At 49.2% G+C, this 22,697-nt stretch overlaps 1 protein-coding gene across 2 annotated transcripts in view; it reads left to right on the top strand.

The window, feature by feature from the left end:
* ITGAL (integrin subunit alpha L) overlaps positions 1-22,697 on the top strand; it is a 55,542-nt gene that overhangs the window by 16,387 nt on the left and 16,458 nt on the right. For both annotated transcript variants that reach the window (XM_003930073.4, XM_074382024.1), the window contains 15 exons: positions 1,177-1,250; positions 1,356-1,488; positions 5,677-5,828; positions 6,484-6,621; positions 7,695-7,892; positions 8,034-8,164; positions 11,933-12,093; positions 12,199-12,350; positions 15,865-15,954; positions 17,596-17,649; positions 17,738-17,811; positions 18,783-18,924; positions 21,653-21,763; positions 22,181-22,260; positions 22,351-22,437. In XM_003930073.4, coding sequence (XP_003930122.1) covers positions 1,177-1,250; positions 1,356-1,488; positions 5,677-5,828; positions 6,484-6,621; positions 7,695-7,892; positions 8,034-8,164; positions 11,933-12,093; positions 12,199-12,350; positions 15,865-15,954; positions 17,596-17,649; positions 17,738-17,811; positions 18,783-18,924; positions 21,653-21,763; positions 22,181-22,260; positions 22,351-22,437 — 1,777 coding nt within the window. The remainder of the gene's footprint in view (positions 1-1,176; positions 1,251-1,355; positions 1,489-5,676; positions 5,829-6,483; positions 6,622-7,694; positions 7,893-8,033; positions 8,165-11,932; positions 12,094-12,198; positions 12,351-15,864; positions 15,955-17,595; positions 17,650-17,737; positions 17,812-18,782; positions 18,925-21,652; positions 21,764-22,180; positions 22,261-22,350; positions 22,438-22,697) is intronic.

Genomic DNA, 22,697 nt, shown 5'->3' on the forward strand with positions numbered 1-22,697 from the left:
ATGCTGACCAGGCTGTTCTTGAACTCCTGACCTCAGGTAATCTGCTTGCCTTGGCCTCCCAAAGTGCTGGAATTACAGGCGTGAGCCACCACTCCCGGCCAGTGAATAGTTCTTAAGAAAGGAGAAGCTATATGAGCCAGGCAGAGTGGCACATGCCAGTAGTCCCAGCTACTTGGGATGCTGAGATAGGAGAATCTCTTGAGCGTAGGAGTTTGAGGCTGCCCAGCCTGGGCAACTATGATCACACCACTGCACTCCAGCCTGGGTGACAGAACGAGACCCTGTCTCAAAAAAAAAGAGTATATTTCAAAGGCAGGACTACCATGATTTGGTGATGTGTTGGAGATGGGATGGGGGAAAGAGAAGACTCCAGGTGGATTTGGTTTCTTAGCATGGATTCATTAGGTGGATGTGGGTGCCATTCATTGACGTGAGAAGCCTGAGTCAGAGCAGGAACCAAGAGCTGCGTCTTGGACACACAGAGATAGGTAATCGGATATTCAAACCTGGAGGCTGGACGTGGTGGCTCACACCTGTCATCCCCCGCACATTAGAAGGCCGAGGCAGGTGGATCACCTGAGGTCAGGAGTTCGAGACCAGCCTGGGCAACATAGTGAAATCCCGTCTCTACCAAAAATACAAAAATTAGCTGGACATGGTGGTGCACACCTGTAATCCCAGCTACTTGGGAGGCTGAGGCAGGAGGATCAGTTGAACCGAAGAGGCAGAGGCTGCAGTGAGCTGAGATTGCACCACTGCACTCCAGCCTGGGTGACACAGCGAGATTCCATCTCAAAAAACAAAATTAGCCAGGTGTGATGGTGCATGCCTTGTAGTCCCAGCTATCCAGGAGGCTAAGCCAGGAGGACTTATTGAGCTTGGGAGGTTGAGGTTGCAGTGAGCTGTGATTGCTCCACTGCACTCCAACCTGGGCAACAGAGCAAGACCTTGTCTCAAAAACAAACAAACAAAAAAACAAACAAATCTTGGGCTCCCAGGGTATTACATGAGAAAGCCAACTCAGCATTAAGCCACTTACTGGGTCTGCCTGACTCTTGCATCCCTGCCTTCTACCTTGCCCAGAGGTCAATGCCTCACTTCTTCCTCCTCCTGCCGAGTTTGTTTCACTGAATTAACAGCGGTTGGGTCTCACCTGTTCTCTGCTTTGTCCCCCAGGCACAAGCAAACAGGACCTGACCTCCTTCGACATGGAGCTGTCCTCCAGTGGCATCAGTGCTGACCTCAGCAGGGTGCGTGCTGGGCAGGAGCAGTGGGCTGCGGGTGTCTCGGGAGTGCAGCTGGCTCTGGCGGGGTGTTGGTGGGTAGCTGACCCGCTCATCTCCTTCCCTGGGCAGGGCCATGCAGTCGTGGGGGCAGTAGGAGCCAAGGACTGGGCTGGGGGCTTCCTGGACCTAAAGGCAGACCTACAGGATCACACATTTATTGGAAATGAACCATTGACACCAGAAGTGAGGGCGGGCTATTTGGGTGAGTATTTCTCTTTTCTGCTGGGTTCTTCTGGTTGTAGGGGTCAGATGGTTACTCAGTCTGGCCTTCAGAAGAATAATGAAAGCAGTGAAACAACCAGCATGAACAAACTCAGAGTTTAAATATGGTTATAACATTCATAATTAATTGTCTGTATCTTCTGATGCTTTGACATCTTGGGACTGTGCTAATCCTGAAGAAACTACCCCTCCCAGGCTGGCAAATTCCTAGAGATAGTGAACAACTTGCCTGCGAATATGCCTTGTAGCTAGTCGTGGTGGCTCATGCCTGTAACCCCAGCACTTTGGGAAGCTGAGGCAGGTGGATTGCCTGAGGTCAGGAGTTCGAGACCAGCCTGGCCAACATGGTGAAATGCTGTCTCTACTAAAAATACAAAAATTAGCCAGGTGTGGTGCTGCACGCCTGTAGTCCCAGCTACTCTGGAGGCTGAGGCAGGAGAATCGCTTGAACCCAGGAGGCGGAGCTTGCAATGAGCCGAGATTGCGCCGCTGCACTCTAGCCTGGGCAACAGAGCAAGACTCTGTCCCCAAAAATAGGGCCAGATGCAGTGGCTCACACCTGTAATTCCAGCATTTTCGGAGGCCGAGGTGGGTGAATCACCGGAGGTCAGGAGTTCAAGACCAGACTGGCCAACGTGGCGAAACCTCATCTCTACTAAAAATATAAAAATGAGCCAGGCGTGATGGTGGGTGCCTTTAATCCCAGCTACTCAGGAGGCCGAGGCAGGAAAATTGTTTGAACCTGGGAGGTAGAGGTTGTAGTGAACCAAGGATCACACCACTGCACTCCAGCTTGCGTGACAAAGCAAGACTCTGTCTCAAAAACAAAAATGCCTTTTATATGCAAACCAGCCAATTCTGAGCCCACATCCCCAGCCATTTCCTTTGTCTAATCCTTACACACCAAGCCAATATTTTCTCTGCCCTAAATCGGCCCAGGGTCAGGCACCAATCAACCAGAGGCCACTGCTATAGCCCCAAGCCAGCCAAAATAATTCAAACTGTGCAATCCTAAACTTGCTTGAACTTGCCAACCTAGCTTGCCACCCTTCCTTGTGGAAACCACAAGAAGAGCTCTGGGCCATGCTCTTTCCTGGCTCCTCCTGACTTTCCACTAATCTGGTGTTTCCCCGTCTGGCCCTGCAGAGCATGCAGTGCCTCCTGCCTCCAGGAACTGTGAGTAGTAAACTTGTTTCAATGACAGTGACTCTCTATATCATCAGTCACACCTATATGTTAAATCCCAGGCACATTTTAAAACAACCTGCCTTATTAGTAAGAGGACTGGCCACCCCTTTTTGAGGCTTCCTCTTCTTGAATTGTCCAAGATGACCTGAGGTCAGAAGTTTGAGACCAGCCTGGCCAACATGGTGAAACCCCATCTCACCATGTTAGTAAAAATACAAAAAATTAACTAGGTGTGGTGGCACACACCTGTAGCCTCAGCTACTTGGGAGGCTGAGGCAGGAGAATCACTTGACCCTGGGAGGCAGAAGTTACAGTGAGCCGAGATTGCACCATTGCACTTCAGCCTGGGCGACAAAGAAAGACTTTGTTCCCCGCAAAAAAAAAAAAAAAGGCTGGGTATGGTGGTGCATGTCTGTGGTCCCAGCTACTTGGGAGGCTGAGAGGGGAGGATCACTTGAGCCTGGGAGGTTAAGGCTTCAGTGAAGAAAAGAAAAAAAAAAAGAACTCTAAAGTTTCATCTCTAGCTGGGCGTGGTGGCTCACACCTGTAATCCCAACACTTGGGGAGGTTGAGGCTGATGGATCACTTGAGGCCAGCAGTTCGAGACCAGCCTGGCCAACATGGTGAAACCCTGTCTCTGCTAAAAATGCAACAAATTAGCCAGGCATGGTGGCATGTGCCTGTAATGCCAGCTACTCAGGAGGCTGAGGCAGAAGAATCATTTGAAACCAGGAGACGGAGGTTGCAGTGAGCTGAGATTGTGCCACTGCACTCCAGCCTGGGTGACAGAGAAAAACTGTCTCAAAAAAACAAAAAAAGTTCAATCTCTAGTTAGACACCCACCCCACTATACGCACACATAAATATATGCATATGTGTGGATAGACAGAATCTGAGTGTTTACTATGCTACTATCCTTCAGATCTCAATTTAGGTATCACTAGCATAGGACTAAGCATTTTATATCCATGTCTTATTTAACTCTGAAAACGCACCCCATTAGATTGGTACTGTTCCTCTTTTTTTTCTTTTTCTTCCCCCCTGTCCCAGGCAATTGTTTATAGCAGTATGAGATTTCGTCTTCTTTTTTTTTTTTTTTTTTGATGGCTTCTTGTTCTGTTACCCAGGCTGGAGTGCAGTGACGTCATCTCAGCTCACTGCAACCTTCGCCTCCCAGGTTCAAGTGATTCTCCTGCCTCAGCCTCCCGAGTAGCTGGGATTACAGGTGTGCGCCACCACGCCCAGCTAATTTTTGTATTTTTAGTAGAGACGGGGTTTCACCATGTTTGCTAGGCTGATCTAGAACTCCAGACTTCGTGATCTGCCCACCTTGGCCTCCCAAAGTGCTAGGATTACAGGTGTGAGCCACTGCACCCAGACCCTTTTTTTTTTCTTTAGAGATGAGATCTCGCTCTGTCACCCAAGCTGGAGTGCAGTGGCTCCATCTTGGCTCACTGCCACCTTGACCTCCAGGCTTTCAGCAATCCTCCTGCCTCAGCCTCCCAGACTGCTGATGTTACAGGCGTTAACCACCATGCCCAGCCTCTTTTTGTAGATTAGCAAACAGAGGCACAGAGGCATGAAGCAATTTACTTAAGACTACACAGCTAAGAAACAGTAGCACTAGGATTTAAACCTTGTCTCACTGAGTTCAAGGAGTTGAAGTTCTTTTTTATTTTTATTTTTTGAGGTGGAGTTTCATTCTTGTTGTCCAGGCTGGAGTGCAATGGTGTCATCTCAGTTAACCGCAACCTCTGCCTCCTGGGTTCAAGTGATTCTCTTTCCTCAGCCTCCCGTGTAGCTGGGACTACAGGCACATGCCACCTTGCCTGGCTAACTTTTTGTATTTTTAATAGAGATGGGATTTTACCATATTGACCCGGCTGGTCTCAAACTCCTGACCTCAGGTGATCCACCCACCTTGGCCTCCCAAAGAGGCGTGAGCCTCCTCATCCAGCCGACATATCTTTAAGCATGAAATTTTTTTAAGTTTCCTGATTTATTTTATTTCGTTAGAGACAGGGTCTTATTCTGTCACCGAGTCTAGAGTGTAGTGACACCATCGTAATTCACTGCAGCCTTGAACTCCTGGGCTCCAGCACTCAGCCTCTCTAGTACCTGGGACCACAGGTATCTACCATCACAGTTGGCTAGCTTTTGTAAGTTTTTGTAGAGACCGGGTCTCTCCATGTTGCTCAGGCTGATCTCAAACTTCTGGTCTCCAGTGATCCTTCTGCCTCGGCTTCTAATCATGCTAGGATTACAGGCATGAGCCACTGCGCCTGGCCCAGACATGCTTTATTTTTAATATCCATGCCAACTTTGCATACTTCTGACTAACATATCCTATTTTATTTTATTATTTAAGAAAAAAGAGGTCGGGCACAGTGGCTCATGCCTGTAATCCCAGCACTTTGGGAGGTTGAGGTGGGTGGATCACCTGAGGTCAGGAGTTCGAGACCAGCCTGGCCAACATGAAGAAACTGTTTCTACTAAAAATACAAAAAAAAATTACCTGGGCATCGTGGCTGGGCACCTGTAATCCCAGCTACCTGGGAGGCTGAGGCAGAAGAATTGCTTGAATCTAGGAGGCAAAGGTTGCAGTGAGCCGAGATCACCCAATTTCACTCCAGCCTGGGCAAGAGAGAGAGACTCTGTCTCTAAAAAAGAAAAAAGGAGTGTTCTTTACTAATCCTCGGGTAAACTGAGGCTCAGATGAGGCTCCACGCTCCACCTCTGGTGATGGCTGCTTTTCCCTGGGTGTGCCTGTCACCCACAGTTGGAGAATCCCCAAGATGATAGGATTTGTTCTGCTGGGAGCACGTGGCTGCTTTTCTCAGGAGAAGATCTTCAGCTGTCTTGATGTATCTCTGCTACTAACCTAATTCCCTGGGGCCCCTGCCCATCTCCTGCTGAGTGTTGCCGTCTTCTTCCAGCATCCTCTGTGTTCTGAACCCCACGCCCCACACCCTCTCCTCAGGGTACACCATGACCTGGCTGCCCTCCCGGGAAAAGACTTGGCTGCTGGCCTCGGGAGCCCCTCGATACCAGCATGTGGGCCGAGTGCTGCTGTTCCAAGAGCCAGAGGGCAGAGGACACTGGAGCCAGGTCCAGGCAATCAATGGGACCCAGGTGAGCACAGCCCGAGGGCATCTGCAGACCAGGGGCTGGTGGGACACACGTCACACTCTCTGCTGTCCTTTGAACGCTCATCCACTTACCATGTGGCAGGCCCTGTGCTAAACACGATCATATTTGTCCCTCATAACACAGAGGTAAGCCCTGTCACTTCCCTCTCTAGTTTAAGAAACTGAGGCTGGGCGTAGTGGCTCATGCCTGTAATCCTAGTACTTTGAGAGGCCAAGGCAGGTGGATCACAAGGTCAAGAGATCAAGACCATCCTGGCCAACATAGTGAAACCGCATCTCTACTAAAAATACAAAAATTACAGGCGCGTGCCACCACGCCCAGCTAGTCTCAGCTACTCGGGAGGCGGAGACAGGAAAATCGCTTGAACCCAGTAAGCAGAGGTTGCAGTGAGCTGAGATTGTGCCACTACACTCTAGCCTGGTGACAGAATGAGACTCTGTCTCAAAAAAGAAAAGAAAAGAAAAGAAACGGAACCTCAAAGAGCCCACCTTGTCTTAATGCACATAGACTAGGGGTGGATCCAGGACTGGAACCTGCATTTGAGGGAGTGGCATAAGATGAGCTCAGAACGGGTATCTCCCTGCCAGCCCCTGCTGTTCCCACAGGTGCTTCCCCAGACACCTGCCTCTCTCCACAGATTGGCTCTTATTTCGGTGGGGAGCTGTGCAGTGTGGATACGGACCAAGATGGGGAGACAGAGCTGCTGCTGATTGGCGCCCCGCTGTTCTATGGGGAGCAGAGAGGAGGCCGGGTGTTTATCTACCAGAGAAGACAGGTGGGGCCAGGATCTGGAGCTGAGGGGTAGGAGGGGAAGGCTTTCCCTGTCTGGCCATGTGGTGATTAAACTTTTAGAACAACAGACAGGCGAGAGTGAATCCTCACTGGTGAAATACTGTGTGCAGGGTCCAGTGCCAAACTTTTTTTTGTTGAGATGGAGTCTCACTCTTGTCGCCCAGGCTAGACTGCAGTGGTGCGATCTTGGTTCACTGCAACCTCCGCTTCCTGGGCTCAAGCGATTCTCCTGCCTCAGCCTCCTGAGTAGCTGGGATTACAGGCATCCACCACCACGCCCAGCTAATTTTTGTATTTTTAGAAGAGACGGGATTTTGCCATGTCGGCCAGGCTGGTCTTGAACTCCTGACCTCATGTGATCCACCCACCTCAGCCTCCCAAAGTGCTGAGATTACAGGCTTGAGCCACTGCGCCTGGCTATAAAACTTTTTATAGATCACAACCTCACTTTCCTCGTGACAATCTGCTGAGATCCCACAAGCTTTATTTTATATATAGGAATTCCTGGGGTGCAGTGTCTCACGCCTGTAATCCCAGCACTTTGAGAGCCTGAGGCAGAACAATTCCTTGAAGCCAGGAGTTCAAGACTAGCCTGGGCAACATGACAAGATCCTGTTTCTACAAAAATAAAAATAAATAAATTACAGTTAAAAAGTTAGTCAGGTACAATGGTACTTGCCTGCAGTCCCAGCTACTTGGGAGGCTGAGGTGGGAGAATCACTTGAGCCCAGGAGTTCGAGGCTGTAGTGAGCTGTGATCATCCCACTGCACTCCAGCCTGTGTGACAGAGCAAGACTCTGTCTCAAAAAAAATTATCCAAAAAAAGTATATATATATATATATGGAAACCCCAAGGCTCAGTAAGGGGTTATCTGAAGCCACAAGGTCACACAGACAGTAAGAGGTTGGGCTGGGGCTTGAACTGTAGTTATCTGACAGCCCCGTTTGAATTCTGTGAGGGACCCCGTCTTATATTTCTTTAGCATTCTTCACTCAGTTGTTCTGTGACAGCTTACTGAGTAACTTGGGTGTGACCTGTCTCTTGCTACTTCCTAGTTGGGGTTTGAAGAGGTCTCAGAGCTGCGGGGGAACCCCGGCTACCCACTCGGGCGGTTTGGAGAAGCCATCACCGCCCTGACAGACATCAATGGCGATGGGCTGGTGGATGTGGCTGTGGGGGCCCCTCTGGAGGAGCAGGGGGCTGTGTACATCTTCAATGGAATGCATGGGGGACTGAACCCCCAACCAAGTCAGGTGAGGTACCCTGCCTGCCAATCACACTCCAGTCTTGGGTGCTCAAAGTCCCCAAGCCCAAACGCCACTCCCCAGCCCAACCCTTCCCCCCTTCCAACCTGCCTCTTTTCAGCTTAGCGGGAATTTCTCTCTTGCTCTTAGCGGATAGAAGGGACCCAGGTGCTCACAGGAATTCGGTGGTTTGGACGCTCCATTCATGGGGTGAAGGACCTTGAAGGGGATGGCTTGGCAGACGTGGCCGTGGGGGCGGAGGGCCAGATGATCGTGCTGAGGTAAGACGGGGCTCCCGGGTCCCACCTGATGACCCCAGCTGTTATCCTTTGTTTTGTTTATATTTTATTTCTTTATTTATTTTGGTTTTTTTTTTTTAGAGACAAGTTCTTTCTCTGTCGCTCAGGCTAGAGTGCAGTGACATGATCCTAACTCACTGCAGCCTCAAACTGCTGGGCTTAAGTGATCCTCCCACCTCAGCCTCCCAAGTAGCTGGGACTACAGGTGCTTGCCACCACACCTGGCTATTTTTTTTTTTTTTTTGGTAGAAATGGGGATCTGCTATGTTGCCCCAGGTGGTCTCAAACTCCTGGTCTCAAACTATCCTTTCTTCTCAGCCTCCCAAAGTGCTGGGATTACAGGCAGGAGACACTGTATATGGTCTATTTATTTTTTTAGTACATGCTTCCAGGCCAGACGTGGTGGCTCACGCCTGTAATACCAGCACTTTGGGAAGCCAGGGCAGGTGGATTACTTGAGGTCAGGAGTTCGAGACAAGCCTGACCAACATGTTGAAACCCCGTCTCTACTAAAATTATAAAATTAGATGGGTGTGATGGCGAGGACCTGTAATCTCAGCTACTCAGGAGGCTGAGGCAGGAGAATGGCTTCAACCCAGGCGGTAGAGGTTACAGCGAACCAAGATTGCACCTTTGCACTCCAGCCTAGGCAACAAGAGAGAAACTCTGAACCCCACACCACCCCCACCACCCCCCAAAAAAAGATACGGTCTTATGAGGTAGGCAGATCACCTGAGGTCAGGAGTTTGAGACCAGCCTGGCCATCAAGGTGAAACCCTGTGCCTAGTAAAAATACAAAAAAATATAGCCAGGCATGGCAGGCACCTATAATCCCAGCTACTTGGGAGACTGAGGCAGGAGAATTGCTTGAACCCAGGAGGCAGAGGTTGTAGTGAGCCAAGGTCGTGCCACTGCACTCAAACCTGGGCAACAGAGTGAGACTGCATCTCAAAAAAAAAAAGAAAAAAGAAAAGAATATACAGTCTTGCTACTTTGCCCAGGCTGGTCTCAAACTCCTGGGCTCACAGGATTCTTCTGCCTCAACTTCCCAAGTAGCTGGGATTACAGACATGGGCACTGCACCTGGCCGCATGCTCTGCGCAGTTACTGTGTGCCAGGCCCCGTGCAGATGTTTTGTAGGCGTGAGCTCACTGGGTCTTCACACAGCCCTGTTAGGTAGGTTTACTTTTTATAGAGCGTTCATGTCTTACTCCAGATTGAACAGTGGCCATCAGTGATGGAACTGGGATGTGCACCCAGGGCTATCTGACACTGAAACCTCATAGAGAAGGAACATCATGGGATCAGGAAAAGCATAGCTTTAGAACATGGTGACCTGGAATCAAGTTAAGGCTCTGCCGTTTACTTCTGGGATGCTGTTACTCCACTCACTTAGCTGCCTTTTTTTTTTTTTTTTTTTGTAAACTCCACCTCCTGGGTTCAAGTGATTCTCCTGCCTCAGCCTCCCGAATAGCTGGGATTATAGGTGACTGCCACCACACCCAGCTAATGTGTGTATTTTTTAGTAGAGATGGGATTTCACCATGTTGGCCAGGCTGCTCTTGAACTCCTGACCTCAGGTGATCCACCTCCCTTGGCCTCTCAAAGTGCTGAGATTACAGGCGTGAGCCACTACACCCCACCCACTTAGCTTCTTGGGACCCATGTTTCCTCATCTTTGAAATGGTAGTGACATTTACTGCCTTACCCATGTCTTAGAATTGCTGGGAGGATCATGTAATATCTGATGGTGAATAGTTATTTATTGATCACCTGCTGCATCTCAAACACTAAATCAGGCACTGGGGAGAGAACTTATATGTTGGAAAATGTATAATTAAAAATTAGCAGGGTGTGGTGGCTCACGTGGGTAATCCCAGCACTTTGAGATGACATGTGGTGGGAGAATCACTTGAGCTCAAGAGTTTGAGACCAGCCTGAGCAATATAGTGGGACACAATCTGTATGTTTTTTTGTTTGGTTTGTTTTTTTAAAAAAACAAAACAAAACAAAACAAAACAAAAAACAAAACAAAACAAAAAAAACATTGTCTTGCTCTGTCACCCAGGCCAGAGTGCAGTGGTATGATCTTGGCTCATTGCAACCTCCATCTCCCGGGTTCAAGTGATTCTCCTGCCTTGGCCTTCCAAGTAGCTGGGATTACAGGTGTGAACCACCATACCCCACTAATTTTTTTGTATTTTCAGTAGAGATGGGCCATGGCTGGTTTTGAACTCCTGACCAAAAGGGATCTGCCCGCCTCAACCTCCTAAAGTGATAGGATTACAGACGTGAGCCACCATACCCAGCATTTATTATTATTATTTTTTTTAATTCGCCAGGTATGGTGGTGCGTGACTGTAGACACAACTACTTGGGATGCTGAGGCAGGAGCATGACTTGAACCTGGGAAATCGAGGTTGCAGTGAGCTGTGATCATGCCACTGCACTGCAGCCTGAGTGACAGAGTGAGATCCCATCACAAAAAAAAAATTCATAGGGCAAGCGCAGTGGTTCACGCCTATAATCCCAGCACTTTGGGAGGCCAAGGCGGGCAGATCACAAGGTCAGGAGTTTGAGACAAGCCTGGCCAATATGGCAAAACTCCATCTCTACTAAAAATAATAATAATAATAACAATAATTAGCCAGGCATGGTGGCACATGCCTGTAGTCCTAGCTACTTGGGAGGCTGAGGCAGGAGAATCGCTTGAACCCAGGAGGTGAAGGTTGCAGTGAGACGAGATCGTGCCACTGCACTCCGGCCTGAGCGACAGAGCAAGGCTGTTTCTAACAATAACAACAAAAAGCTGGAATTTTTTATTACGAAGCATAATAAAATTCATGCAAGCATCATCAAAGGCTAAAACGTAAACACAAAAGTAACTCAGTATGATTTCCCTTCCTAAGAGCTCACTCTTCATGGAAAATGGGTCAGAAGCTGCAAGAATGCACTGGGAGCCCCAATTATCGTCATTACTGGCCAGGCGTGTTGGCTCACACCTATAATCCCAGCACTTTGGGAGCCAAAGGTGGGAGGACTGCTTGAGCTCAGGAGTTCAAGACCAGCCCGGACCACATAGGAAGATCCCTTCTCTACAGAAATTTTTTCTAATTAACCATGTGTTTTGGCACATGCCTGTGGTCCCAGCTCCTTGGGAGGCTGAGGTGGGGGGATCACTAGAGCCTAGGAGGCTGAGGCTGCAGTGAGCTGTGATCATGTCACTGCATACCAGCCTGGGCAAAAGAGTGAGACCCTATCTCAAAATAAATAAATAAAAAGTATCATTATTATTTTTCTTAAGAGGAGACAGTCGGCCGGGCGCGGTGGCTCAAGCCTGTAATCCCAGCACTTTGGGAGGCCGAGGCGGGTGGATCACGAGGTCAAGAGATCGAGACCATCCTGGTCAACATGGTGAAACCCCATCTCTACTAAAAATACAAAAATTAGCTGGGCATGGTGGCGCGTGCCTGTAATCCCAGCTACTCAGGAGGCTGAGGCAGGAGAATTGCCTGAACCCAGGAGGCGGAGGTTGCGGTGAGCCGAGATCGCGCCATTGCACTCCAGCCTGGGTAGCAAGAGCGAAACTCCATCTCAAAAAAAAAAAAAAAAAAAAAGAGGAGACAGTGACATTTTGAAGTCTGCTTTAGGGAAGGAGAGTTCTCTGGGCTCTGCTGGCAGAAGGCCACATCTGAGGGGGGTGTGCGGTTGGGATGGAGGGGAGAGACTTGGTTGCTTTCTGCCCTGCAGCTCCCGGCCCGTGGTGGATGTGGTCACTCTGATGTCCTCCTCTCCAGCCAAGATCCCAGTACATGAAGTGGAGTGCTTCTATTCAGCCAGTAACAAGATGAAGGAAGGCGTTAATATCACAGTCTGTTTCCAGATCAAGTCTCTCATCCCCCAGTTCCAAGGTCAGAGCTCTCCTCCTGCTCCACAGGGCAGCTGCCACCCCAAATCTATGCTTACAGCCCCAGGATCCCCCACCATTCAACTCCTGCCTTTTCCACCCTGCCCAGGCCGCCTGGTTGCCAATCTCACTTACACCCTGCAGCTGGACAGCCACCGAACCAGAAGCCGGGGCTTGTTCCCAGGAGGGAGACAAGAACTCAGCAGGAACATAGCTGTCACCACCAGCATGTCCTGCAATGACTTCTCATTCCATTTCCCGGTAAGGGAGTCAGTCCCAATGCTCTGGGATGAGCTGCCTGCAGGGGCAGGCTCAACTCTGTCACTATCCGCTGGTAGACATGTTACTTGATCCCTCTGTGCTGATTACTTCTCCTGTGCAATAGTAGTAATAACACCTTTAGCATATTTTGTTCTAGTGGGTTTTTAAAAAATGTTTTATATTATTTATCTGAGACAAAGTCTCCCTCTGTCGCCCAGGCTGGAGTGCAGTGGCTTGATCTCGGCTCACCACAGCCTCCACCTCTCAGGTTCAAGCAATTCTCCTGTCTCAGCCTCCCGAGACACCTGCCGCCACACTGGCTAATTTTTTTTTTTTTTTTTATCTTTAATAGAGACAGAGTTTCACCATGTTGGCCATTTTTACAGAATATTCAGTTGTCGTAGCATTTCATTATTTGCCAGGTTCATGTCATGCGTCCCAGAAAAAGTCGTTTTTTTTGTTTGTTTGTTTTGTTTTTTCAAGACAGAGTTTCACTCTTGTTGCCCAGGCTGGAGTGCAATGGTGCAATCTCCACTCACCACAACCTCCACCACAGCTGAATAGCAGCCTCCTGAGTAGCTGGGATTACGGGCGTGCAACACCACGCCTGGCTAATTTTGTATTTTTACAAAATTACAAAAGTTCAGGCTGGTCTTGAACTTCCAACCTCAGGTGATCCACCTGCCTCAGCCTCCCAAAGTGCTAGGATTACAGACATGAGCCACTGTGCCCAGCCAAGTTTTTTATTTAAGTCTTGTGTTTGGTACATGGAAAAAAAGTTTTTAAAAGGATTTAAACAGGCCATTCACAGTGGCTCATGTCAGCACTTTGAGAGGCTGAAGTAGGTGGATCACTTGAGCTTAGGAGTTCAACACCAACTTAGGCAACATAGCGAGACCCCTTCTCTACAAAAAAAAAATACAAAATACAAAATACAAAATAATCAGCCAGGCTTGGTGAAATACACCTGTATTCTCAGCTACCTGGGAGGCTGAAGCAGGAGGATTGCTTGAACCCAGGAGGTGCAGGTTGCAGTGAACTGTGATTGTGCCACTGCACTCTAGCCTGGGCAACAGAGTGAGACTCTGTCTCAAAAATAAACAAAGTTTAAACAACTAAAATACCCAGATTCAGTTGCTTATAAGCAATCCTGTGTAAAATGGAATTGATATCAAATTATTATGTTCTCTTAAATATTTTATAAAAGGCCAGGCACAGTGGCTCATGCCTGTAGTCCCAGTACTTTGGGAGGCTGAGGCAGGTGGATCACTTGAGGTCAGGAGTTCAAGACCACCCTGGCCAACATGGTGAAACCCCATCTCTGCTAAAATACAAAAAGTTAGTCAGGTGTGGTGGCAGGCACCTGTAATCCTAGCTACTCGGGAGGCTGAGACAGGAGAATCACTTGAACCTGGAGGTGGAGGTTGCAGTGAACTGAGATCGCCCCATTGCACTCCAGCCTGGGCAACAATAGCAAAACTCCATCTCAAAAAAAAAAGTTATAAAAGACACTATAGGATTGGGGTATAAGAATTTGAGGTTTGTTTTAAACTTTTTGTTTTTGAGATGGAGTCTCACTCTGTTCCCCAGGCTGGAGTACATTGGTATGATCTGGGCTCACTTCAGCCTCTGTCTCCTGGGTTCAAGCGGTTCTCTCAACTCATCTTCCCAAGTAGCTGGGATTACAGTTGTGCACCACTATGCCCAGATAAGTTTTGTATTTTTAGTAGAGACGGAATTTCACCATGTTGGACAGGCTGGTCTCAAACTCCTGACCTCAAGGGATCCACCTGCCTCAGCCTCCCAAAGTGCTGGCATTATAGGCATGAGCTACCACACTTAGCCCATTTTAAACTTTTTTTTTTTTTTTTTGAGACAGAGTCTTGTTCTGTCACCAGACGCCAGGCTGGAGTGCAGTGGCGCGATCTTGGCTCACTGCAACCTCCGCCTCCCAGGTTCAAGCAATTCTCCTGCCTCAGCCTCCCACGTAGCTGAGACTACAGGCACGCGCCACCATACCCAGCTAATTTTTGTATTTTTAGTAGAGACAGGGTTTCACCATGTTGGACAGGATGGTCTTGATCTCTTGTCCTCGTGATCCACCCGTCTCGGCCTCCCAAAGTGCTGGAATTACAGGCGTGAGCCACTGCGCCCGGCCAATTTTAAACTTTTTATTATGGGGAATGTGAATCATACAAAACTAGAAAAAAATAGTTTAATGAATCCCCAGATCCTCATCACGCAGTTTCAATGATCAAATCACCTTCGATTTCATTCAAACCTCCTCTAAGTGCCTCTCTGCCCCCTCGAATTCCACCTCTTACAAGATTTAGACATTTTAAACATAAATTTGCCAGAAAAGAAAGCAGTGTGACATGGTGGAAAGACCCCGGATTTTGGATTTGGACAGATTTGGGTTCAAATCTTGAGTCTGTCACTTCTAGTTCATAGGACAATTGTGCCATCTTTTCAGTTTTCATTTTCTTTTTCTTTTCTAGAGGTAGAGGAGGGAGGGAGGAAGGATGAAAGAGAAAGAGAAAGGAAGGAGGGAAGGAAGAAGGAAAGAAAGAAGGAGAGAGAGAGATGAAGGAAGGAAGGAAGGGAGAGGGAAGGAGGGTAGAAAGGAAGGAAAAGAAGAAAAAAGAAGAGAGAAGGAAGGAAGGGAAAGAAAAAAAGGAAAGGGGCCGGGCGCGGTGGCTCAAGCCTGTAATCCCAGCACTTTGGGAGGCCGAGGCGGGTGGATCACGAGGTCGAGAGATCGAGACCATCCTGGTCAACATGGTGAAACCCCGTCTCTACTAAAGATACAGAAAACTAGCTGGGCATGGTGGTGCGTGCCTGTAATCCCAGCTACTCAGGAGGCTGAGGCAGGAGAATTGCCTGAACCCAGGAGGCGGAGGTTGCGGTGAGCCGAGATCGTGCCATTGCACTCCAGCCTGGGTAACGAGAGCGAAACTCTGTCTCAAAAAAAAAGAAAAAAAGAAAAAAAGGAAAGGAAGGGAGAGCTCGTTGTCCTTATTATAAAGGTTGGGGTAACAATACCTACCTCTTGGGATTAGCAGAAACTTTAGGTGAAAAACAATTTGAGTACCTACAGCATGTCAGTGTCAGGCATAGGTAATAACAAGTGACTAAGACCCAGCCTTGTTCTCAAGGAACAAAATTCTACAACTAGGATATTCTGGTTATTCTGGAATTTTCTTCTGTAAGCTTTGATAATGACTACCTATGTCAAAGATTCAGGGGCTTCCGTTAGGACACAGTGGGGAAAAAGTGCTGGGATCGATTAGTGCTGTCTGCCAGGGAACTGGGGCTGAGGATGAAACCTGTGCTGAGAAGCCCCCTGGGCAAACACCTGCTATGTAGTCAAACGGATTTTCCCTACTGGTGTAGGGTCTTAGACAAATCACCAGCAGAATGTCATCATTTGTAAAATGCTGACAAGGTATACATCTCGTTGGAAGTGTGGTAAAGGCCAGATCCATGACACAGGCTGTCTTCTCATCATCCCCAGGTGTGTGTTCAAGACCTCATCTCCCCCGTTAATGTCTCCCTGAATTTCTCGCTTTGGGAGGAGGACGGGACACCGAGGGACCAAAGGGCGGTAAGAAGAGATGGCTAAGAATGGTGCAGAGTTTCCCAGAGAAATCCATTTGGCAAGAAGTGACTATCCAATGGCCAGGCAGCTCACTCCTTTAATGCCAGCACTTTGGGCAGCTAAAGTGGGTGGATTACTTGAGGTCAGGAGTTCGAGTGACCTCAAGTCGAACAGTTGGCCAGCCTAGCCAACCGTTCGATGGTGAAACCCCATCTCTACTAAAAATACAAAAATCAGCTGGGTGTGATGGTACACTTGACGCCAGGGGTTTGAGAACAGCCAGGCATAGTCAGACTCCCTTTCTAGAAAACATAAGAAATTAGCCGGGTGTGATGGTGTACCCCTGTAGTCCCAGCTACCCAGGAGGCAGAGCAGAGAGGATCACTTGTGCCCAGAGAGTTGAGGCTGCAGTGAGCTATTGAGCTATGATTGCACCACTGCACTCCAGCCTGGACAACAGCAAAGTGAGACCCTGTCTCTAAACAAGAAAAAAAAAGAGCCAACCCAGTGTGGTGGCTCATGCCTGCAATCCCAGCAATTTGGGGAGGCTGAGGCGAGTGGATTGCTTGAGGCCAGGAGTTCGAGACCAGCATGGCCAACATGGCAAAAACCTGTCTCTATTAAAAAAAAAAATTACACACACACACACACACACACACACATTTTTGAGACTAAGTTTTACTCTCATTGCGCAGGCTGGAGTGCAACAGCATGATCTTGGCAACCTCCGCCTCCTGAGTTCAAGCCATTCTCCTGCCTCAGTCTCCCGCATAGCTGGAATTACAGGCATGCACCAGCATGCCCAGCTAATTTTGTATTTTTAGTAGAGACGGGGTTTCTCCATGTTGATCAGGCTGGTCTCAAACTCCTGACCTCAAGTGATCCACCTGACTCAGCCTCCCAAAGGGCTGGGATTATAGGCGTGAGCCATTGCACCCAGCTTACTAAAAATATTTTTACAAAATTAGCTGAAAGTGGTGGTGCATACCTGTAATCACAGCTACTCAGGAGGCTGAGGCAGGAGAATCGCTTGAACCCAGGAGGCAGAGATTGCAGTGAGCAGAGATTGCGCCACTGCACTCCAGCCTGGGTAGCAGAGTGAGACTTGTCTTTAAAAAAAAAAAAACAAAAGATCTGATGCGGTGGCTCACTCCTGTAATTCCAACACTTTGGGAGGCCGAGACGGGTGGATCACAAGGTCAGGAGATCAAGACCATCCTGGCTAACACTGTGAAATCCCATCTCTACTAAAAACAAATACAAAAAAATATTAGCTGGGCATGGTGGTGCATGCCTGTAGTCCCAGCTACCTGGGAGGCTGAGGCAGGAGAATCCCTTGAACTCAAGAGGCAGAAGTTGCAGTGAGCCGAGATCACTCCACTGCACTCCAGCCTGGCAACAGAGCAAAACTCTGTCTTAAAAAATTAAAAAGCAACAAAGAGCTGCCACCAGAGTCCAGCTGCGCAAGTGCTGTGGGCTGAGGCAGGGGAATGAGGCAACCCTGGGAAGGGAGCTGGCTCCTGGCCAGGGCCAACCACAGCGAGTCCAGTTGAGGTAAGCTCCTGCCCCTCCATTCCTCCTTCACGAGGTCTGCTGCCTCCGCTAATCTCTCCTCTCTCCATCCTGCCCACTCCCCTTGCTCGACAGGGCAAGGACAGACCACCCATCCTGAGACCCTCCCTGCACTTGGAGACCTGGGAGGTAAGAGGGGAGGAGGGGCAGGTAGAGAGGCCTGGGGCCCGGTTCCTCCTGGTCTGAGCCTCTTACTCCTTTCTTCTTGGCCTTTCAGATCCCTTTTGAGAAGAACTGCGGGGAGGACAATAAGTGTGAGGCAAACATGAGAGTGTCCTTCTCAACTGCAAGGTCAGTAAGGCCGCCCCACCTCCAGCCTCCCATCCACTCTGTTTTAAGACCCCCGGCTCCACTCACCAGATACATCATTTGGAGACACCACTTCCCTCTCTTGGGCCTTCTTTTCTTTTCCTGAGAAATTCAAGGTTGAACTCAGTGGCTCCTGCCTGTAATCCCAGCACTTCAGGAGGCCAACCAAGGTGGGAAGACTGCTTGAAGCCAAGAGTTCAAGACCAGCCTGGGCAGCATAGCAAGACCCTGTCACTACAAAAATTTTAAAAATTAGCTGGGCGTGTATTCCCATGCGTGTATTCCCAGCTACTCAGGAGGGTGAGGCAAGAGGATCACTTGAGCCCAGGAGTTCGAGGCTGCAGTGAGCTATGACCATGCCACTGCACTCCAGCCTGAGCCTCAGAGCAAGACCCTGTCTCTAAAAAATAAAACATAAATAAAATAAAAAGCAAATCCTTCATGGAACTCCCATCAGTGAGCAGTAAACGAGATTGCAAGAATTGCAAAACTGAAAGGCTGGGCATGGCCAGGCGTGGTGGTTCACGCCTGTAATCCTAGCACTTTGGGAGGCTGAGGTGGGCAGATCACCTGAGGTCGGGAGTTTGAGACCAGCCTGACCAACATGGAGAAAACTTGTCTCTACTAAAAATACAAAAATTAGCCGGACGTGGTGACGCCTGCCTGTAATCCCAGCTCCTCGGGAGGCTAAGGCAGGAGAACCACTTGAACTTAGGAAGTGAGTTTGCAATAAGCTAAGACTGCATCATTGCACTCCAGCCTGGGCAACAGAGCAAGACTCTATCTGAGGAAAAAAAAAAAAAAAAAAAAAAAAAAAAAAGGCTGCGTATGAAAGATGATTGGTTTTGATTTACTTCTTACTGGTCCACCAGATCCCTCAGTTCTGATATTCCCTACCCTGATCCTGCCTCCTCCATCTTGGACCCTAACTTTTCCCTGATCATCTCCCACAGATCCAGAGCCCTGCGTCTGACCGCATTTGCCAGCCTCTCTGTGGAGCTGAGCCTCAGTAACTTGGGAGAAGATGCTTACTGGGTCCAGCTGGATCTGCACTTCCCCCAGGGACTCTCCTTCCGAAAGGTGGAGATGCTGAAGGTGGGTGAGAGGACAGCACCAGGTGTGCATTCCACAGTCACTGCTCCCATCTTTGAACCCCAGGTGGCCAGGACAGCCTGAACACGTAGACAGCTGTGGGTGGACAGGGGTCTCAGGGTCACATCTGGGTTCCCAGCCTAGAGCTGTATGATCTGAGGTATAAGGTTTTACCCTCAGGCTGGGCATGGTGGCTCACGCCTGTAATCCCAACCCTTTGGGAAGCCAAGGCAGGAGGAGCAGCCGAGATCAGGAGTTCAAGACCAGCCTGACTAACATGGTGAAACCCTGTCTCTACTAAAAAAATACAAAATTAGCCAGGTGTGGTGGTGTGTGCCAGTAGTCCCAGCTACTAGGGAGGCTAAGGCAGGAGAATCATTTGAACCTGGGAGACAGAGGCTACTGTGAGCCGAGATGGCACCACTGCACTCACTCCAGCCTGGTTACAGAGCAAGACTCCATCTCAAAACAATAAATAAATAAATAGAGACAGAGTCTCACTATGTTCCCCAGGCCGGTCTCAAACTCCTGAGTTCAGGCAATCTGCCCACCCCAGCCTCCCAAAGTGCTAGGATTACAGGTGTGAACCAGTGCGCCTGGCCGAATTTCCTTGCTTTTTAAGGTTGAATAATATTCCATTTTATGTATAGACCGTATTTGGTTTCTTTGTCTGTTGATGAACACTTGAATCATTCTCATACAGCAGCACCGAATGCTTCCTTGCTGGATGTGGTGTGCACCTCCAATTCCAGCTATCTGGGGGCTGAGGTGGAGGAGTGCTTGAGCCCAGGAGCTCGAGGCTGCTGTGAGCTATGATCACACCAGTGCACTTTAGCCTGGGCAACAGAGCAAGACTCTGTCTCTACAAAAAATTAAATAGGCCGGGCGCGGTGGCTCACACCTGTAATCCCAGCACTTTGGGAGGCCGAGGCGGGTGGATCACGAGGTCAAGAGATCGAGGCCATCCTGGTCAACATGGTGAAACCCCGTCTCTACTAAAAATACAAAAAACTAGCTGGGCATGGCGGCACGTGCCTGTAATCCCAGCTACTCAGGAGGCTGAGGCAGGAGAATTGCCTGAACCCAGGAGGCGGAGGTTGCGGTGAGCTGAGATCGCGCTGTTGCACTCCAGCCTGGGTAACAAGAGGGAAACTCCGTCTCAAAAAAAAAAAAAAATTAAATAATTAGCCAGATGTGGAGGGTGTGCCTGTAGTCCTGCTACTCAGGAGGCTGAGGTGAGTGGATCACCGGAGTTCACCATTGCCCTCCAGCTTGGGTGATAAAGTGAGACTGTCTCAGAAAAAACAAAACAAAACAAAACAAAAAACTGGGCTGGGTGTGGCGGCTCATGCCTATAATCTCAATACTTTGAAAAGCTGAGGTGGGCAGATCACCTGAGGTCAGGAGTTCAAGACCAGCCTGGCCAACATAGTGAAACTCCATCTCTACTAAAAACACAAAAATATTAGCCAGGTGTGGTGGTAGATGCCTGTAATCCCAGCTACTCAGGAGGCTGAAGAAGGAGAATCACTGGAATCCAGCCAATGGAGGTTGCAGTGAGCAGAGATCGAGCCACTGCACTCCAGCCTGGGTGACAGTGAGAGACTCCATCTCAAAAAAGAAAAAGAAAAAATAACTGAAGTCCAACAGTTCTGTGTTCAAGGTCTTACGGATCCCTGCTGTTACTCAGTGATGACACTGTAGGAAAGTCCTGTTTCCTCATCTGTCTCCTTCCCGGTCTGAGACTGAAATCTGTCCTTGACAAGATTGGGATGAAGATGAATAGTTTCATAATGCTTAGCCCAGGAGCAGGCTGATTTTTAAAATGGTTACTGAATGTATAGAGGTCATAGCATTTTAAAAACTTCACACTAGTCTCTTTTCTGATTGTACCACGCTTTACTGAGCTGTTGTTATCTCTTTGAACTGTTTGAGCACTTCAGAGTGTTGCAGTTAGCCCCCCACCCCACTTTGGTTTTTGAGATAAGGTCTCACTCTGTCACCCAGGCTAAAGTGTAGCGGCACAAGCATGGCCTACTGCAGTCTCAGTCTCCTGGGCTCAAGTGATTCTGCTGCCTAATAGCTGGGATGACAGGCATGCCCCACTATGCTCAACTAATTTCAACGAATTTTTGTAGGCCACGTACAGAGGCTTACTTACCCTTGTAATCCCAGCACCTTGGGAGGCCAAGTCAGGCAGATCACTTGAGCCCAGGAGTTCAGGAGCAGCCTGAGTGACACAGAGGGACTTCATCTCTACTAAAATACAAAAATTAACCAGACATGGTGGCACATCCCTGTGGTCCCAGCTACTTGGGAGGCTGAGGCAGGAGGATTGCTTGAGCCCAGGGGTCAGAGGTTACAGTGAGCCAAAATCACACTACTACATTCTAGCCTGGGCAACAGAGTAAGACCCTCTATTTTAAAAACATTTTTTTTGTAGAGATGGGATCTTACTATTGCCCAGGCTGATCTTGAACTCTTGGCCTCAAGTAATCCTCCCACCTCAGCCTCCCAAAGGGCTGGAATTTCAAGTGTGAGCTACCTTACCTGACCTTGCAGTGACTCTTTTGTACTAAGCCTCTGTCTGCAGCCCTGATTCTTGGACCCTTTCCCTCTGAGAAGGTGCCATGACAGGGAGAGTGCCCCTGGGCAAGGTGGGCCGGGAGGGCTGGTGGCCTCTGGTGGCCTCTTGCTCACTAACAAGCTCATTCCCTCCCTTCACTCCCAGCCCCATAGCCAGATCCCTGTGAGCTGCGAGGAGCTTCCTGCAGAGCCCACGCTTCTGTCCAGGGCATTCTCTTGCAACGTGAGCGCTCCCATCTTCAGAGCAGGCCGCTCCGTAAGTGCTTCAAGTCTCTAGGAACCGAGCAGCCTAGGGGCTCTGAGCTACTGGAGGGGAGGGAGCTCTTGGCTCAGGAGGAGGGAGCGGGGGATTGTCAGGAAGGGTGTACTTTGCCCCTACTGTAAGAGAAATGTATGCGAAGCTGTTTTGTGTCATGTTTGAGAACCTGGACGTTGGAATCGCAAAGCTGGGATTGGGTGATTCATTTTGTGACCTTATAGACATGACTTAGCCATTTGGAGCCTCGCCTGTCTCATCTTTACAATGGGTAGAATCCTAGCTCAGTGCTTGGGGTGCAGTGAGCACTTGATATAAGGGGTCCCTGGGATGATAGTGATTGGATGTGGGGGCTGCGAGGTGCTCAGGCTGCCCCTCAGCCCCTTCCATTTCCATTCCCCTCTCCTTCCCTGCCAGGTTGCTATGCAGATGATGTTTAATACGCTGGTAAACAGCTCCTGGGGGGACTCGGTCGAGTTGCGCGCCAATGTGACCTGGTGAGCAGGCCCCGCCCACATCCCCTGCCCTGGTTTCAGACCCGGCCAAGCCCTTCTCCTAACTCTGGCCTCTTCCGTGCCCCAATGCAGTACCAATGAGGACTCGGGCCTCCTGGAGGACAACTTGGCCAGTACCAGCATTCCCGTCCTGCACCCCATCAACGTCCTCATCCAGGAGTAAGTCCTTCCCTGCAGATGGCCAGTCCTCTCCTCCCACCACAGCCTCCCCAGCTAGGGCCCCAATTTTGCCCCCTGAGGCTCTCCTTCTGAACCTCCTTCCTTTCCTAGAGCCCCGCAGGGTCATCAGAACTGATGACAGCCACAATCCTAACAGTTTTCAACATCCCAAAATGTGGGGGCCCCGGAAGAGCTGAGGGAAGGATCAGCATTTACTGATGGAAGAAAAAACTCATTGAACACTGAAAGTATGTCAGACT

This window comes from Saimiri boliviensis, chromosome 12 (assembly GCF_048565385.1).
Source record: "Saimiri boliviensis isolate mSaiBol1 chromosome 12, mSaiBol1.pri, whole genome shotgun sequence".
Classification (NCBI taxonomy): Eukaryota; Metazoa; Chordata; class Mammalia; order Primates; family Cebidae; genus Saimiri; species Saimiri boliviensis.